Source organism: Brassica napus, chromosome C6, assembly GCF_020379485.1.
Source record: "Brassica napus cultivar Da-Ae chromosome C6, Da-Ae, whole genome shotgun sequence".
NCBI lineage: Eukaryota > Viridiplantae > Streptophyta > Magnoliopsida > Brassicales > Brassicaceae > Brassica > Brassica napus.
Genome location: NC_063449.1, coordinates 36,140,994 through 36,160,124, shown reverse-complemented (window position 1 = coordinate 36,160,124; position 19,131 = coordinate 36,140,994). Strand labels below are relative to the sequence as shown.

The window sequence follows — 19,131 nt, the reverse complement described above, 5'->3', positions numbered from 1 at the left end:
ATATATACGTACAGTCAAATGCAATTTACTATAGTCACTAATTTATGATATATCACAACAATTAAAGTTCTTATGTTTGCTTCGTCTGAAGTTTGCATAGTAGTACCTTATCTTTCGACATCTATTATCCAACAATTTTGGTATGCAAAAGTCCATGCTTTGAACCACATTCAACTGCAAATCTGCAACAAGTACTAGTTGATACAAACTTGTTAGTGATTTAGTGGCAGTACAAAAGAGTTGATTTCTTCATATCTCATGTTCATTGTTCAAAATTTTTTTTATATGAAAGGCTATTTTATAAAATGAAATTTCCAAAAACTTTAAGAACTGGGAGAAATTATGAATCTAACAGCCTTGAATTTCAAAAACAAATTACTAGTTCACGTCTAAGATTGAGTCAACTCCATAGAACGAATATACGTACCAAGAAGTCTACATTAATAATATGATCATTAAAATATATTTTTTTTTCTTTTGTAATGTTATTGTTTAATCCACTTCTATTTTTCTTCCAGATATAGAAATTTTCTAAAACAGAGATTTAATTTCACCAAAAGATGCACAAAAGTACATAAATGAAATCGTTCCAGAATTTATATCAACTGCAGATTTTACACTAAGTCTAAACTTTGAATATCGAACCAAGAGAAACAGTCAAATGTGTACATATATAATAGAAAGCTAGGGCCTATCCATTGATTTTATGTACACGAAATTGATGGTTAGCTAAACTCATTAGTCTTGGTGGAGGCAAAAGCCTAGTAAAGGACAAAATATGCAAAAATAACAAAGGAAGGGTGCTTAAACTGGGAGGAGTATTTGGATCGTAATGACAACCTCTATTGTCTTTTTTATTTAAAAAAAAATTTAGAACCCGTGAACCTTGACTCATCTTTCTACAAAACTATGAAAATAAAATTACATATACATACATGCCTTTAGTCTCTAGAGCTACCACTAGGCCGTCCACGGAGCGGATATATGGAAAATTTGCAGTATCTGTGATATGCTTCGTCCCAGACGAATATTTATGTTAGTGATTTGTTTCGGTTTGAAAAATTCTGAATATCTAAAATTATTTTAAGTATTCACAGATTATTTGATCTGATCCGCCACTTATTATATTTATATATATATATATATATATATATATATATTTTTTTTGACAACAAGACATTCACAGACTCATATTGACGTTGTAAACCAAATCGGTAACTCTGCATCCATGTGAACGACGAAAAACGGTTGTTTCCTAGCACTGTGTGCTAAGCTATCCGCCCGTAGGTTCTCCGTCCGAAGTAGATGAACGATGTCTGAGTTGAGGAAACTTTTTTGTAAAAACTTGATATCTTTCAGATAACTTTCAAATGCTGGCCATTCTTCTGGTTCAGAAACCATCTTCACCAATTCAGAACAATCCGTTGCAAACGTAACCTGAAACTGTCTTAAATTCTTCATACATTCCCTTGTCCAAATCAAAGCCTCCACCTCTGAATGAAGAGGTGAAAGACATGCCCTTACATTCATTGCCCCTAATAAACCATCAAAACCCGGTAGGGTACTATATCAGCCTTGTCCTGAAAATAGATCATTATCTTTCCATGAACCATCTATAAAACGCCATCGTCCTGAAGTTGCTAATGTGGGTCTGGTATGTACCTGAAGCTCCATCTTTTGATCAGTGAGTACATGTGCCTCAGCCCAAAGTGTTGATTCCAATTCTGCTAATTTAAGTGTTTCCCTTGGGTCAATATCCAGGTTACTAAACACTTTATTATTCCGACCTTTCCATATATACCATAATATCCATGCAAATTGATGGTCATCCATCTTATATTAAATTGAGGGTACTTATATTAAAAAATAAAATAATATATAACATTATTAAATACAACTTTTTAAAATATCAATTTAAAATAAAAGTAATAGTAATATCATACTAACAAACTAACATTTTAACATAAAATATAAATCAAAATTCAATAGTAACAAGCCTAATAAAAAAACTCATATGTTCACATTGGACTCAATATAAAATTTAAATTGGATATGCAATAATCCAAAGCAAAAATTTGAAAAAACAACTTAATATAGAAAAATTAACCAAATTATATCAGAAAATATGTATAGATATAATAATTTATATATACCATTACATTACAGATCTATAAATATACGGATATCCGACTTTTCAAAAAAAAAATATTTGTGATTTGCTCTGTTTTTATGGATATCACATTTGCTATTTGTTTTGATCCGAAGTTTTACGTATACCAGGATTTTTGGGATAAAGATATTGGTTATAAACTTGTTTTTTTTTGTCGATTGTATTATTAAGCTTTCTAGGCAAAAAATTATAACAATGAGAACTAGCAAAACAAATATAGAAAAATGATACACCAGTAGGGATCCAAAGTAAACTAACACAAATCTATCTTGCGTGTGGATGACCAAAGATTTTTCATATAAAAGCTCCATATTTGCTTTTGGAATTGTTGAATCTCAAGGGAGATAATCATACTAATCCAAAACCACCACGTTTCAAACTGAATTGTGAACAATTGTCACTCTCTTTTTAATACTCCAGTAGGAGTCCCCGAGACGAGACAACTCTTTATATTGCTCTATTGAAAATAATAGAGTCAAAGAGATTACCATTCCATAGAATTTCGTGCTGCCTTTCGAAGTAACCATAGTTTGCAGCAAGAACTCCATCACCATCAAATGAAGAACCATCAACGATTGAAGCCGGTAAGACCCGTCGCCACCATCCGCAGTAGATTTGTCAATTACCTTTTCTAAACGGTTCAATTGAACCGAAGTTTTTGTCTTACCAAATCTATTGGAAGAAACATACAAAAGAACAATAAAATGTTTTGCTAGATTTAAAACTAATTGACAATCAAACAAACCAAGTGATAGAAAGTAACGCATATCAAAGAAAAAGAAGCAAAGCGAATCAAACAAGCCGTCGATCGGAGCTATAGAAGCCTCCGGCCATCAACTTGAAACTAAAAAAAAAAAAAAAAAATCTCGCCTGTTATAAACTTGTTTAATGTGAATTCCGTTGAAGTTTGTGTTTATCAATAAAAGTTAAAATAACCCATTGATTTGAATATCGAAACAAGAGAAACAGTCAAATGTGAACATATATTAGAGAAAGCTACAGCCTAACCCATTGATTTTATTTACATAAGAAATTGATGGTTAGCTTAGCTAAAAAGAAAAATAATTAGTCTTGGTTGAGGCAAAAGCCTTGTAAAAGACAAAATATATGCAAATTAAAGAACAAACGAAGAATGCCTAAACTGGGAGGAGTGTTTGGCTTGTAATGATAACCTCTCTCGCCTTTTTTTATTGATACAAAAAAAAAAGTAAATATATTGTTTCATAAAACGAAACTTTTGTTTTAAGTTACATTATAAATCAAAAATGAATTATTGTTAGTTTTTTTTTTAACAATTTGACTAATAGAAATTGGATATTATAAAAACTGAGATAAACAGGTTATTTGACTGATAAAAATATGAATATTATCTTATATATTTATAATTGTAGGTAATTTACTTTAACTTTTTTTATTACTATTATTTAAGGTAGGGTGGACGTTCGGACCTTTGGGGTTCGGATTAGGTATTTCAGATTTTTGGATATTTCGGTATAAGGATACAAAATACACATGGATATTTTTATACTTCGGGTTGAGTACGAATATTTGTAGTTCGGATTTGGATAATTCGGATCGATTCGGTTATTTAAACTTATTTAAAAAAAAAAAGACCGGGATAAAAATAGTTTATGAATTAAAACAAAAAATTGAATCAAATAGTAATGTGTATATTGTATGATAGAACAATATAGTATTAAGAAAAAATAAATAAAATAAGTTGTTAATTAAAGAGCAGAGCATCAAATACTCAAATATGAAAATCAATACTTCATTAAAAGAACATGAGAACAAGTGTGTATTTTCCAATAAGTCTAAATTATCCACGACGGAGATGGATTAGAGCATCTCCAAAAAGATACTCTATTTTAAAGTTTGCAAAACTTTATATTTGAAGTTTAAAGGTAGTGTTCTCTAAAACTAAAATTTCAAACTTAACTTCAAAAGTATTTATATTTTATACTATGATCTTTATATTTATGATACTTAACTTAAGTTCATAAAGCTTTATAAATAAATAACACATATGTAAAAATATTATAACAATATTAATAAAAATATTAATAAAATGCTATACAAAAATATAAAATATAAAATTTTACATTGAACTATTTTCCTAATACACCCAAATACAATCAATTAGTGCATTTATTAAGTTTCTTTTGTAATATTGTTGTTATCTAAATATAGCTTATTTTAAAAAATTTATTTAATTTTATGCGTAAAATTAAAATTATAAAGGCAAATTTGAAATATTTATGCGTTATAAAAATTTTAAAGATTAAAAAGATAAAACGACAAAATATTTAAGAATCATAAATGTAATATATAATTATAAGAACCAAAATACAAATAAAAATATGAAACTTCAAATTTGAAATTTGAATAGTGACACTCTATATTTGAGGTTTTACTACTCAAACTTCAAATTTAAAGTTTTGAAGTTTTTTTTTTGGAAAACAAAACTCTTCATATTTAAAGTTATATGAAAAAAGATGATGTATATGAATGGTGACCAGGGAACGACGAGAAATAATGCATTCCCTAACGTTCCTTAAAAAATATCACAATTCACAAGGAATACTTTTTTCTTCTCATTTCCTACCATTCTTTTTTTGTAGAGAAATAAAGAACAAAAGTATTACTCATTAAATTTGAGAAAGAATAACTATTCCTTTTCATTCCTGCAATTTTATTCCTTTACGTTCATTTTCTATTTGTTCCTCTTGTTTCCAGAATGGTCTCCCTACCTTCAACATGTATCAATGGCGATTTAGGGTAAGTGGAGAATCCTTGTTTATTCATCGTAAATCTTTATTTTTTTCATTTTTTGTCTTACTCCTCTTTGTTTTCAGACACAATCAACAAAAAAGGAAGGGCAAATATCTAAAATAGCACATTTCTAAGTTTATATCACAAAAATAGCACTCAAAAACTAAAATGACCAAAATAGCATTTTATCTTTTGAAAATTTTAATTTTTTTATTTTTCAAAATTTGAAATCTTATCCCCAAAACCTCATTTCTCAACTCTAAACCCTAAACCCTAAACTCTAAACCCTAAATCCTAAACCCTAAACTCTAAACCCTAAACCCTAAACTCTAAACCCTAAACCCTAAACTCTAAACCCTAAACCCTAAACCCTAAACTCTAAACCCTAAACCCTAAACTCTAAACCCTAAACCCTAAATCCTAAACCCCACCCTTTAACTCTAAACCCTAAGTTTGTGACTTTTGATAAAACATTAAGTGCTATTTTTGTGACTTTTGACCTTGAATGCTAGTTTGGGAACAAAAACTTGATTTAGTGCTATTTTTGTCTTTTTCTCTAAAAGGAAATTGATGTGAAGTTTGGAAAAGAGGAAGCAAGACGGTAAGATCCAGATTTTGCATAAACATGGCTCTTTTATGTCTTAATGAACACTGATGCTTCAAATTTTCCTCTTTACTAGCCAGAAAGAAAGGCAGTAAACAGAATGAGTCAAAACAAGTATCTAGAAAATCCAAAGTTGTGCCTGCTTCAGATGCCAATGCCGAGTTACTAGCATCAATACAAGTATGTATAATCATTCTACCATAATAGATATAATGTATGTTTGTATTCATGGAATCTTAACTTTTCGGTTTATGCTCTTGTTTGTAAAAGAAACGTCAAGGGAAGAATAACCAGACAAACATGAGTAAAAAGTTCAATCCTAATGAAGATGCAGCACTGAAGAGTGCTACGATGAGGGGTTTGAATCGGTCTCCTCCTCTAAGTAAAGAACTGATGATGCAACAGTCTTTTGTTCAACGTGGATCCGCCCAGTTGACAAAGTTCTCAGACTCAATAGCTGCCAGATATGCATCACATTTTTCTATAGCAAATCAACTGTGGTTTAATAACAAAAAGATGGTGATGGGTCACCACGTTTTTCTGGTTAAACCCAAATATTTTACAAAAGAGAAAGAATCCACCGATAAGAACATCTTAACCATAACTGTCTTTGTTTTGCATTGAAACTTTTGTGGGCTAATCAATTTCTTTTTTGGTTTGCCATCTGTTAGGGTGACTGTGAAAAAACAGAGAGAATAAACATCTCATGGCCATTAACTCCTGCAGAAGGAAACTTAGATGTAATGCTAAAAGAACATGAAAGACACATTTTGTTAACTGTATGAGTGGATAAGATGACTAATAGGGACATGCTCAAGCGTCTCTTACTGCAAATGGCATCAGACAAGAATCTCTTAGGAGTAATCAGAAGGAGAAAGAAAGTTTGAGGTTTCACAACGTAGAGTCAGTTGATCTTTGGGTGAAGTCTTGTGTAAAGTTGAAAGCTAAAATTGTGAAAAGAAGAAATCAACAGAGGCAGACAAGAAAGAAATAACTTCAACCACTATTAAATCCAAAAAACTTTAATTTTAAGTTTTTTTTATTCTTATCTGATTTGCAATTGTTGCTTAGAGATTTAATTTTGAAAAGATATTGAAATTTAAGAATATGATTATTGATCTCAAACCCTGAAGATGAGCCAATGAAAACATCTATTATGATTATGATCTTATTAAGCGATACTGTTCATCAGACTCTGAGTTGACATGATTGAATTCTTTGTACTCTTTTGGGCTGTTATACCAAAATAGAGAAGATATCGCTAGAGACATCTATACACCAGATTTAGCATAGATTAGAACCATGTTGTATTGGTAGAGAGAAGAGATGATTATGTCGATGAAGAAGAGAGAAAGAGAAACTAGCCTGGACATTTTACCCGGACCCGAAGACCCGAACCGGAACCGACCCGAGGTTTGGGTCCGGGTCCATGCTAAAGTACCTATTGTGTCTTTTTTTTGGACCCGTGGGTCTCGGTTCGGGTATGGGTCCTACCCGAGACCTGTTCGGGTACCCGAAGTACTCGCAAATAATTGTATATATTAGGTATATTTGGGTAGTTGGGTATAATTTTTGGTATTTTGGATTTTTTTAAAAGGTTTGGGTTCGGGTTTTCGGGTATAATTGTAGGTTTCGGGTAAAATTTTAGATTTTTAGAAAATATAATTCGGATATTCGGGTAAAATTCGGGTATGTTTTGGGTTTTTGAGTCTGATTTTGGATAAAATTTTGGGTATTTTCGGGTATTTTTCCGGTTCTTCGGGTATTTTTAGAGTTTTCGGGTCCAATTCGGGTATTTCGGATCCTTTTCGGGTCCTAAATACCCGAAACGACCCGGATCCGAAATATACCCAAAAATTATGGGTATTTTATGGATATTGAAATTATAGACCCGAACCGACCCGGACCCGACAAGACCCGACCCGGAACCGACCTGAAAATTTATAAGTACCTATATGGGTCTAAATTTCTAGGACCCGACAATATCCGACCCGAACCCGACCCGACGACCCGGATGCCCATGCCTAAGAGAAACACAGAGAACGAAGATAAAAAGATCGTGAAGGGAGGAGAAAAACGTGAGAGAAAATACTTTATGAGAGATTTAGGGTTGATTTAGTTTTTTTTTTTTCAACAAAGAAGCAAAACTAAACTAAGTAGATTCCTGAGCCGATAACCATCTCGGAGGAACGGAGTCAACATATACCATAGCAGAATGCTGAGTCCTAGCACCTCGTGCTAGCTTATCCGCCATTGTGTTTTGTGCCCTTGGAATATGCTGAATAGTGAAAGTGGGGAAATATTCCTTACATCGTAGGAACTCCTCCATGTGAGTAGTGAACGCCGGCCATTCTGTTGGAGTAGACACCATCTTCACCAACTGTGAGCAGTCTGTTGCAAACACCACCTCTGAGATATGTAGGGTCTTCATGCACTCCATCTTTAACCTAATATGGAAGTTTCCATATTTTCCGGATTTGCCTAGAATATGTATCCTACCTTATGCAGAACACAATAGAGTAGGTGAGAAACATATTCTTCCTTAAACGTCACATAAGGTAAAGGCATAACATGTTATGACACGTAATCTAGATAATGTATATCATTGAGTTGTGGGTATATATCGTTATCAAGCCGTAGGTAGACTGAAGACATCTTTTTTGATTATAAAGTAACGAATTCTAGCTTTATTAGAATATACAAGAAATGTTAGTTTACGTTATATACCCTTGATATATTTATGTATAAAACTTAGTATCCGATTTCTAGACTAAGTAGATAACCAGAATGAATATTCTAACTATAGCTAGAAGATAAAATAAAATATGACTAGGTGTTTTCCTGCACCATGTGCAGTAATTTTTTTTTTTTAATCTGACTTATATTTAAAAATAAATTTTATTAAATATTATAGATTTTACTATTTTCTTACTAATATTTAATATAGATTTGATATATATTAAATAAATTTGTATAAAACTAATAAAAATAATATAAAATTGTATAATCATCAAATATTTAACCTAAACAATATTTATACAATTTGTAGATATATAAGACTAATGATCTTACGATTAGATATTTAAATTTTTTAAAAATTGTAGAAATTGTTAAAAGCATTAGTAATACAAATTGTATAAGTATACAAAATAATAATATTTCGAAATTTGAAATGTTATATATGAATATATTTATTTTATAGATGATGTATGAGCTATTACCATATTTTAAAAAAGTTTACCAAAAAGAAATATCAATATTAAATGTAATATATGAATTATTACCATATTCTAATAAGTTTGTCAAAAATATAAATCAACATTAAATAAAATTATCCATGTCATATTTTTTCGGAAGCCTTGTCATCAATTTCAGTAGTCATGTCATATTTGTTTTGTGAAACTGATTGTAGAAAGGATATGTGGCAAAATCACTTCGCAAATATAGTCTAGGGGATTCCACTTTAAAAAAAAATTAAACGTATATATTGTCATACTTATGTTTCCAACAGTTTTCATATTTTTTTAAAATTTTTAAAATTCAGTTTATTATTTTTCCCATAAAAAAAGGGTAAAATATGTCTAAAATTGTCAAAAATATCACAAGTGCTAGAAGGGCATACAAAAGTGGAAAGTGTTATTTTTTTTCCAATTTTTCCTTAATTTAATGCGTTAAAAACTTCCCTTTTTAACGTTATCGTTAATTGACCGAGTAGAGAATGTGAGAAGGATATTATTGTAACAAATAATTTATACGAACATCATACAATACTATAAACCCTGTCGAACAAGTAAAGCCACAACCAGAGCCCAAAAATAATAATTTACTTTCCAAACCAAAAAAAAACCTCGCTAATATAGTATTTACAATAAAAAAATTTAACCAGATTTATGTACTTTAATAACTCATAGGTCGTTTCCCATGAGGGTCTGAGCTACCGCTGGCAGCACCTACACTTCTAGTAGCGTGAGTCCTCGTAGGAGTCGGAATCCTAGAAGACAATGGAGTAGCTTTACCTGTTCCTGTGTTGGATCCTCCAGTGTGTGTGTTCAAGTTCGAACCAAACGAGTCTGTCCTCGACCCAGTGGTCGAAAGCGTTCCAACCGAGGATGCTCCTGTAGGACGATGGGTCCTGCGGCGGTGTCTAGACCCCGGGACACCAGGATGCTCTGGTTCCTCTAGATGTCCTGGCTTTCTCGAGAGAAGCAGAGACACCCGTCTCATAGTTGGTCTCTTACGAGGATCACCTTGAACACAGAGAAGGCCGATCTGAACGCAGAGTCTGACTTGTTCCGGATCAGCAGAAGCTGACATCTCCGAGTCTAGTATCTCCATGGTCCTGCCTTTCTTGTATAACTTATATACCCATTCAAGAAGAGTCTGGTCAGCGTGTCTCATGCTAAAGCCAGAGTTCTTCTGGCCACTGATGAGCTCAAGAACCACAACTCCAAAGCTGAATACGTCTGCTTTTACCGAGAGAACACCTTGCATTACATACTCTGGCGCCATATAACCACTAAATGGCAGTGAACAATTTAATAAACATTCTACTAAATGACATTTTGTAACAATGGATTAGTGATGGATAGCATACTTGGTTCCGGCAATGCGAGTGTTGACGTGTGTTGCATCTTCCTGATAGAGCCTAGCCATCCCAAAATCAGCAATCTTGGGAACCCATTTGTCATCAAGCAGAATGTTGCCAGCCTTAATGTCCCTATGGATGATGCAGTCTGGGGCGTCTTCATGGAGATAGAGCAGCCCTCTAGCAATGCCCGTTATGATCTCAAACCTCAGCTTCCAGTCTATCTCTGATCTTCTGTTGGATTCTGCATCCAAATGAAGCAACCACCACGTGTTATATCATTAAAGCTGGATCAAAGCACATAGTTAAGGATTAGAACATTGAGAAGAGAACTTACTGAAGAGGACCTTGTCAAGACTCTCATTTGCAACGTACTCGTAAACCAAGAGTTTATCCTCTCCGTGCGTGCAGTAACCCCAGAGATTAACGACATTCCGATGCTGGACTTTAGCTAATAACTTGGCCTCGTTGACAAACTCGTTGTCCCCTTGCTTTGAAGCCTGAGATAGCTTCTTCACTGCTATGTCTCTCCCGTCAGGTAACCTTCCCTATTACACAGAGGGTTTAAACCTCATCAGCCAAAACCAACAAAACCCTAAGGAAAGTTTCAATCTTTGGGCGTATTGAACTGGGTTTACCTTGAAGACCGGTCCGAACCCACCTTCGCCGAGTTTGTGGGTCGGGTTGAAATCTTTGGTAGCGGAGACTAGGACTTGAAAGGTGAAAACTTTCTGTTCCTGAGCAGAGATTCTATCGATATCGTCTTCTAGGCCTTTAGGTCAAGGACGAGGAAGAAGAAGAAGTGAGTCAATTGTAGGAAACATCAGAAAGAGGGAGAAGGTTGAATCGAAGGAGGAGACTTACCTCGATTGGAGCTGCGTTTGAAAGGTTTGATGATTTTTTGAAAGAAGTTCATGGACTTGGTCACGCCAAGATTGCTCTTTTGAGAGTTCTTTGTGACCATCCCATGGAAAGAGTACAGAAAGGTTAGGAACTGAGAAGAGAAATGGAAGACCCAGGAAGCGGAATCGAATTGGGGATGTGGGTTTACGTTCGATTGGGTTTCGCCGGCTGTAGTCTCGGTATCTCAGATTGTGGGTGGTTGAACGAAGTAGAAGAAGAAGAAGAAGAAGACAGGAATAAGTTAAAATGAATTCGTATAATTTTAGTTTTTGGTTTGTGGGTGGTTGAACGAAGGAAGAAGAAGGGTTCTCGTGTAATTTTAGTTTTTGGTTTTAATGCGCGGAAGAGACAGGAATAAGTCAAAATGAATTCGTGTTTTTTTTTTCTTTTTAAATCTCTCCCAAGGAAATGAATAAAAGTCAAGTGAAGTCTTCCCCTTCCACTTTTTCAGTTTATTTTATTATTATTTTGTAATTTGTATGAATAAAGGTTGTAGATTAGTTGTTCTTACCTTATTATGAGAATTAAGTATGTAAATTAGTCTTATACTATATATAGCATGATTCGAATTTTAGGAGCTGAAATAGCTTCTTTAGAAATATATTTTCCGATTTATATGGTTTAATTTTTTTTTTTTAATATTCTAAATTGTACTGTTATGGTTGCTAGTGGTATCACTGACTCACTGTATAACTTATTCCGATTCAAAACCAAATGATTTTTCAACTACTTTTTATATACTTAATAGTTGGTGTTACCTTGGCGTGCAAGCCAATTGGACTATATAAATGTATTTGATTGTAAAGAAAAGACGTGCAACCGAGGAGAATCGAAAAGCATTTCTTTCAAATGGTTGGTAAACGCTGGTGGAGAGAATAGCGAGTTAAAATAGAATACATGGAAACTATAGTTTCTTATATACTAGGGTTGGCCCGTCCTACGGACGGATGAATTTACATTAAAATTATTTTATAGTAAAATGTATTTTAATTTGATAAAATATTGAAAATTACTTCAAATGAATATAACAAATATAATTTGTTTTTTAATTAGATCATACATATTTATTTTGTTAACATTTGACCTTTGTTTATTATTCTTAGTGTTTGGATGTTTATTTGTTATCAACTATATTTTATGACATTGTAATATTTTGTTTCAGTATCCGTTTCAATTATAATGGAAATACGTTTTCTTGTTTTGTATTTGCATGAGATTATTATTTTCTTGGTTCGTCGCAATTTATTTTCTTGTCGTTACGCTTTTGACCAGATAAAATATTCTGGGTAAAGCTTCATTCTTTTGTCTAGACGAGATTGTGTAGGCCAGTCTAGACGAGATTGTGTAGGCCAATCTGGAGTATAGACAATCACAGATTTTAGAACTTTGATATTTTTAGACTGCGAAGGAAAATTCATATGATGTTAACACAACTGATCATTCATGTACTATTAATAGTTATTGATGAATAGTTTTGAGATTTCAAACTTAGCTTTTTCACTGAATTTGTCAAGCGGAAAACATTATCTGGTCAATGGTTAATTTGCATAAGACACTTCATCAGAACAAAAAGGAAGGAAGACATGTTTAGTAAAAACTTACTTTAATAATTAAAACATCCACCACTACATTCCGTTTAATAAAAAAATAGATAGAGTTGCTAAAGCACTGTTTGATAACCAAATGGAAAAAAAAAACATTAGAAAAGTTAGTGGGGCTTTGAGTTTTCCATGTCGGGCTATGCTATGCGTGCTTTCTTCTTTCCACTCTCATTTGAGCCAATTATCGGTTTGGTTGATGCTGGACGGCTGCCGAGGATGGTTGATTGTTGACTCCGAGTTCTGTTGTCACACCACACATGCTGCCTCAACAATAGCGTTATTGTCATCAGCAGAGACCTTAGATGCTAATGGATTCCCTCCAGGCTTATCACCACCAGAAGGTCCAGAACCATTGTTACCTCCCTGTTTACAACCCAATAATTAACATGATTATATTGTTTATAAAAATATATATTGGAGCTCTATATAAGGTACCAACATCAACAACAAAGGCTAGCAGTGGTGCTCGCTGAAGCTCAGTGATGATACAGGAAGTGGTGAAGTTTGGTGTGTGGAAGTAAAATTGAACTCTCTTAGCTTGAGCTGGAAAGTGAAGTCTTTCCAACAATATCAGCAACAAACGGGGGGAGTTCGTGTCCACATGAGCATCGACACCTGTAACCTGCAAACCCGAGGAACCTTTTATTTAGGAAACTGAACACATAAGGAAGAGTCTTATTTAATTCGAAATGGTTGAGTAGGAGTCATACCAAAATATGTGCAACTTCAGTTTGAAGGTTGGTTAACTTGTCCATCTCCATATCAAAAGCCACAAAGACTGCATCATTTGTCCGGTCTGATACACATACACACGCTCCACACGATAACATGTAGGCAGGGTAGAGATGCAAGAAAGTATAATAGTGTAAGTATATATATAGAAGTGGAATATAATATTTGGTGGAGCATAAATATATAGGACCATTACCTTAGGACACCCACATATCACATAAGACGCATGTGAAAGAAGAAATCTCTCTTTGAAACCTCTTTGTACATTTCGAGCAACCAATATAACACCATCTTTTACTTGTTTTGATACCAGTTACTTTGGTGGTACAGAAAAACTCAGTTATCTGTCATCAGTAGTAGTACCATAACAATTAGAAGTAACAATTGTGAGATTAACTTCAAATAATGTAACTTTGATCTAGGATTCAGATGTGATGACATATTGGTTAAGATCAGAAAGAAACAGTGAGAGGTTCTATTTTATGGGCATAAAGCAGCTTTGATGAGGAAGCAGTCTGGTTTGAGCCATTTCCAATCAACCTAAAGAAGAATAAATGAGAGATATTTATCTATGCTGTCGCTATATCTTTGATGAAGAGGTTGTATGGTTTGGACATATCATATGGGTATATATTAAAAGGAGACGCAGTGTTGTATATCTAATATTAGAGTTACTTACTTTTAATAATTTTCTTTCCCAACAATAACATATAATCAAATTACAATTTCGGAGGTCTAAGCTTAGTGTAAATCGTTAATAAGGAAGATGGTGGTTTGCATGACTAACCTTTTCATCCAGCAAGAGCATGTCAACGCCCCGTCTTTCTTCACTTTTTTTGCCTCTCAGAACCTCAGAAGGCGGACTAGCTTTCAAATTCACCATGGTAGGAGTTGATGCTTGACAGAGTTTGACTTTTTGGATTTCGTAGCTGTGAGGATGTTCATAGCTTGCAAGGAATCAATTTATAGACGGAGCTTCGAACGGTAACCTTTAATGATGAGGACGTTTAAATGCAAGAGAATGGCAGGAGTGGTGAGAACCACCTTGATGCTTGGATTAAAAAAGATGATAGCCAAGAATGAAAGAATTTACATAGGCTTTGCTCAGAGGACTGGAGATCCACAGAGGCACGTCGCTTGAACTCACTCAGAATTTCAGTGAGTGAACGAAACCCTAATAAAGATGGGCATGGTTTGTAAATTTACTGAATTTAATTAGAGCCCAAAAAATAATGTTCGACAGAGCATATACACAGACTTAAGAATATGAGGACATGTGTCATGAATTGCCCCTATGCTCTTGATGAGGTGGAGGGCTGAGGTGAGAGAAAATTCTGCTTTATTTATATAGATATACGGTAAACAAGATGGCTTTACTCATAAATCGTAAACCAGTTTAATTGGCAAATAAATAATATTAATCGTTGAATTTTAATTTACTATTTTAAGATGTTAAAGTAGTCATAAACTGATAAGTTTGTCGAGAGTTGATGTCTAGTTTATTAATGTATTTTGTTTTAAAAGTAAAACATAAACTAAAATGTAAAAATGCAGGTGATTAAATTTTATGGAGAAAATTTTAAACTAACTGAAAGTAATAGACAAAAGTAAATATTATTTTTAATGTGTGAACAATCTTAAATATCAAATATTTGTATAAAAAAATAATATTACTATTTAAATATAGTTTAGCGTCCGAATAGCAACATATAGAACAAATGCGGTTTAATTTTAATCGTAACAAAAACATATATATACATAGTTATAAATAAATATTTTTGTAACTATTAACCTTGGAGCAATATAGATGCAATTATTTGATTGGGTTAACATAAAACTTATACTACAGTATATGATATCATCGACGATGACGCTAAAAGTAAAGAAAGCACTACTTGTCGGAAAATAAAATAACATGACATGACCCAAGCCGCGTTTCTGTTGACATATTAATTTATGTCCCATTATTTTATTTTATTTGTTTTTCTTTTGTTTATTTCAGATACGACTCAAAACTTTTTTTTTAATATTTACTTTTTATTCCATTTAATCAATCAAATGGATATACAAAACAATATACAAACATGAAATTGAATAAAATGGGTACATCCTAAATTCCTAACACCAATCGGTTCAAAATCTGTCAGCGCTATCATGGACACGAGACACAAAGATAGCGCTATCCAGCGACGGGGACACTACCAACAAAACCAAAGGACGAGAAGGGAAAAGAACGGAGAAGCACTCAAAATATGCCATCGCCAAAGCATAGACAACTCCACGCGCCAGTAACAAATGTTTGACACCACACGCGCCGACGGGGAATGCCAACTGACACTGCCAGGATAGCCCTGTTGCACACCCGGAAGAGAAGAACCTTCGAGGTCCACCTTGAGGGCAGCGTAAGGGTTCTCCATGCCGAGACACCAAAGCGGAGAAAGATCGCCGCCGACTGAAACACCATCCCGACTCGGAGAAAGACAAGCAAACATAGCCCAAAGATCCCTACCATCTCAACGCGCCAATAGAAACCCTGAGTCAAGCCAGCTGCAAAAAGTGCCATCACCGGGCCTAGATCTAGAAAGCCTTAATTCACCGACAGCTCTAGGGTTTCGACAAAACATAACGGAGGCGATATGGAGAGGAAGAAGCAAGAAGAAAAACAAGAGAGAGAAGGAGGAGGCGCCTCCGACGCCAGAGCTAATGTGCATCGGAGGCCGCCGATGTCTCCGAACGCCGGAGCCAAACGAAGAAAAGATGTCAGAGTTTTTAGAGAGATGAAAGAGAAAAAGAGACTTAAAACTTCTATTTATGTTAACGGAAGATAAAACTATTGTGCATATTATAAACCTATTATATAAATAGATAATTCTCTTCATTTTTATAGGGTTTTTTCCCTGGTCAAATGTGTATCTTACTTAAAAAAAAAAAAAGAGAGCAGTAAATCTATACTATTAAAAAGAGAATCATCCTAAAAGATATACTTACAAAAGGTTGTTACACCCTAAGTTGCATGGAAGCTTCATCGGACGTCCACTTCCCACTTCGGAACCGGAATCAGAATCGAAACTTTGTGGAAGCTTACGGAATCTCGCTTCCAAAAAGCTTCTAAAATATTATCTTTAAAAACACGTCGGGAACTTATGATTCCGTTTTGGAGTCACTATTCCATTTTTTTTAAGAACACAATGTCATAAATTAACAAAAAAGTATATAAATTCTTAGTTTGAATTTATATAAAATCCAAATTTTAATAGTAATGTAATAGATAGAATAGAAATATATAAATATTAAAACTAATATTATAAAGTATCTTTATCCATAAAAGTTTTATTAAAGATATAGCATAGATTCAAATATATTATGTCAATTATTTATGAAATATTAAAAATAATTAATAAAATAATTTCTTTTAAATTTAATTTATGTGTATTTTCACAGTTTTAATATGAAATCATTTCAAAATTATTATAAATGAATACATGCTTAATTTTAAGTTTAAATCATATAATTTTTAGTCCTAAATTTTATTTTTAAAAAATTGTATTTTACTACATATATATATATATGTATAAATGGATATACGCTTTCGATACGTACCCACTTCCTAATTTTTAAAACAATTTCGCTTCTGTGCTGCCATACGCTTTCGCTTCCATATACCCGCTTCCGTTCCCATGTAACATATGTTACACCTATTCATTAACCATTTAATTTTTTGGTCCTACCTAATATTTCCTAATATTTCTCTAACTATACTAACAATAGTTAATGCTCTCTAACTATACATACGTTACTTTTACCATCTATACTATATTTTTTGTTATACCAAATTTTTTATACATACATAACTCTATTATACAAATTCATATAAATATATTATACTAACATATCATCTTCTCTAACCGTGTCCATGAATCTGGTGACCAAAAATAATACTGATTTATCCCAATAAACCATAATTATATTGTTTCTTAGTGACATCCTTTCCATTAAAATTAAAAATATAAATTTATAATAGATTATCAATAATGAAAACCTATCAATATTTTTTGGTATTTTTTATTTTTAATGATATAATAATAAAATTTAAAAATAAAAAATCACAAATTAAATAGTTTATTCAATTTAATGCTTTTTATATATCATTGAATATATCTTAGTTTTCACGAATCAATCAGTGCAATGTGATAGGTTAATAGCGAGTTTTGGATTTTTACCAAGATTTATCGGATTCTTAAATAGTTGTGGTTTATATATGGATCACCGGATTTAGCGATTATACCGTAGATACGGGTCAGGTCAACACAACAATAAATGTATTAAGTTACAAACTTTAAACATATAATTTTATAATTATCAAATTTTTGGTTTTTATAAATTTTTTTAAACAAATAAATCATGCGGTTTTTAAGCGCGGATCAAAATCTAGTTCCGAAAACTTTTATGGAACGGTGGACAAGTAATAGGCCCTAGCAAGTATATCAGTTTATGTTCCGCTAGTCAGCTATCGTACAATCCTATTTATAATTGGTGTGTTATTTACTTAAAATTTAACGTACACCCTCTGTTCGAAACTACGCTAGGCGCTAGTCGGGCGGCACTCCCAGGCCTAGCGAGTTACCAAAAAATCGGGGATTAATCGGGGTATACGCGGAGATTAATTTTAATACGATTTAACATATTTTATGTAGAAACATGATAATAAAGTTTTAATACATCTATAATAATATGTGACAAATGATCAGCTGGGCTTCGTAGTCCAGTTGCTTGGGACGCATAAGTTGTTAAAAGAGACAGAGGGTTCGATACTCCAAGGTACCATTCTTTTTACCTGCACTAATTTGAAAAAAAAAAACTAGAACACTTACACTAATGTCCCACATCGGTTAGTCTTAAGCAGAAGCACTCCTCAGAAGTTCTATATATTGACTCGCCTTCCCTTCATAATTCTTCAAGTTGGGCTTTTTGAAAAGCCCAATAACTCGCCAAAAATTTCAAAATTAAGTTTAATAATCGGTTAAAAATCGGTATAATATCCGATTAATCTGATTACGCGGCGAGTTAATGGGATCCGATTAAGTAAGCCGTTTTGGGCTTATTCGCCTCGGAACCCTAACGTCGAGCGCCTAGGCGGCCGATTATTCGGCTAGGTGCCCGTGTTTTTGAACAGGGCGTACACCGGGTCAATGAAAAAAAAGCACACAATAAAAAATAGGTCGTGAAAAGGTTTATGTATCGACCAAAAGAAGTTGCAACCATTGTCAATGAAAACGATTAAATATATTACTTACAAACTATGCGGCATTTATATTAGATGTCTTTGTCTACATATTAACTTTAAAATCTAACTCCAAACTGTTACTCATGATTTAAGAGAAAAAGATAAAAATAGCACTAAATCAAGTTTATGTTCCCAAACTAGCACTCAAGGTCAAAAGTCACAAAAATAGCACTTAATGTTTTATCAAAAGTCACAAACTTAGGGTTTAGAGTTAAAGGGTGGGGTTTAGGGTTTAGGGTTTAGGGTTTAGGGTTTAGAGTTTAGGGTTTAGGGTTTAGATTTTAGGGTTTAGGGTTTAGAGTTTAGGGTTTAGGGTTTAGAGTTTAGGGTTTAGGGTTTAGAGTTGAGAAATGAGGTTTTGGGGATAAGATTTCAAATTTTGAAAAATAAAAAAATTAAAATTTTCAAATGATAAACTTAGAAAGGTGTTATTTTGGTCATTTTAGTTTTTGAGTGCTATTTTTATGATATAAACTTAGA

At 33.2% G+C, this 19,131-nt stretch overlaps 1 protein-coding gene and 1 long non-coding RNA gene across 2 annotated transcripts; both read right to left on the bottom strand.

The window, feature by feature from the left end:
• Positions 1 to 9,278: 9,278 nt before the first annotated feature.
• LOC106446484 (cysteine-rich receptor-like protein kinase 43) lies at positions 9,279 to 11,390 on the bottom strand. The gene is made up of 5 exons (XM_013888230.3): positions 10,996 to 11,390; positions 10,770 to 10,903; positions 10,469 to 10,679; positions 10,141 to 10,375; positions 9,279 to 10,062 (listed from the first exon to the last, which is right to left on the bottom strand). The coding sequence occupies exons 1-5, from the start codon at positions 11,093 to 11,095 to the stop codon at positions 9,444 to 9,446; spliced, it is 1,299 nt and encodes a 432-aa protein (XP_013743684.1). The 5' UTR covers positions 11,096 to 11,390; the 3' UTR covers positions 9,279 to 9,443.
• Positions 11,391 to 12,266: 876 nt separating this feature from the next.
• Positions 12,267 to 16,285, bottom strand: LOC106399994. Its single transcript, XR_002658641.2, has 3 exons — positions 14,155 to 16,285; positions 13,346 to 13,711; positions 12,267 to 13,257 (listed from the first exon to the last, which is right to left on the bottom strand). It is a non-coding gene; the product is annotated as an uncharacterized LOC106399994 (long non-coding RNA).
• Positions 16,286 to 19,131: the final 2,846 nt, after the last annotated feature.

Bases quoted from the DNA above. Each gene is read 5' to 3' on its own strand.
- LOC106446484 (XM_013888230.3), bottom strand. From the start codon at position 11,095: ATGGTCACAAAGAACTCTCAAAAGAGCAATCTTGGCGTGACCAAGTCC. The intron at 10,904-10,995 runs GTAAGTCTCCTC...CTTGACCTAAAG, and splicing joins CAAACGCAGCTCCAATCGAG to GCCTAGAAGACGATATCGAT. The intron at 10,680-10,769 runs GTAAACCCAGTT...TCTGTGTAATAG, and splicing joins GGTTCGGACCGGTCTTCAAG to GGAAGGTTACCTGACGGGAG.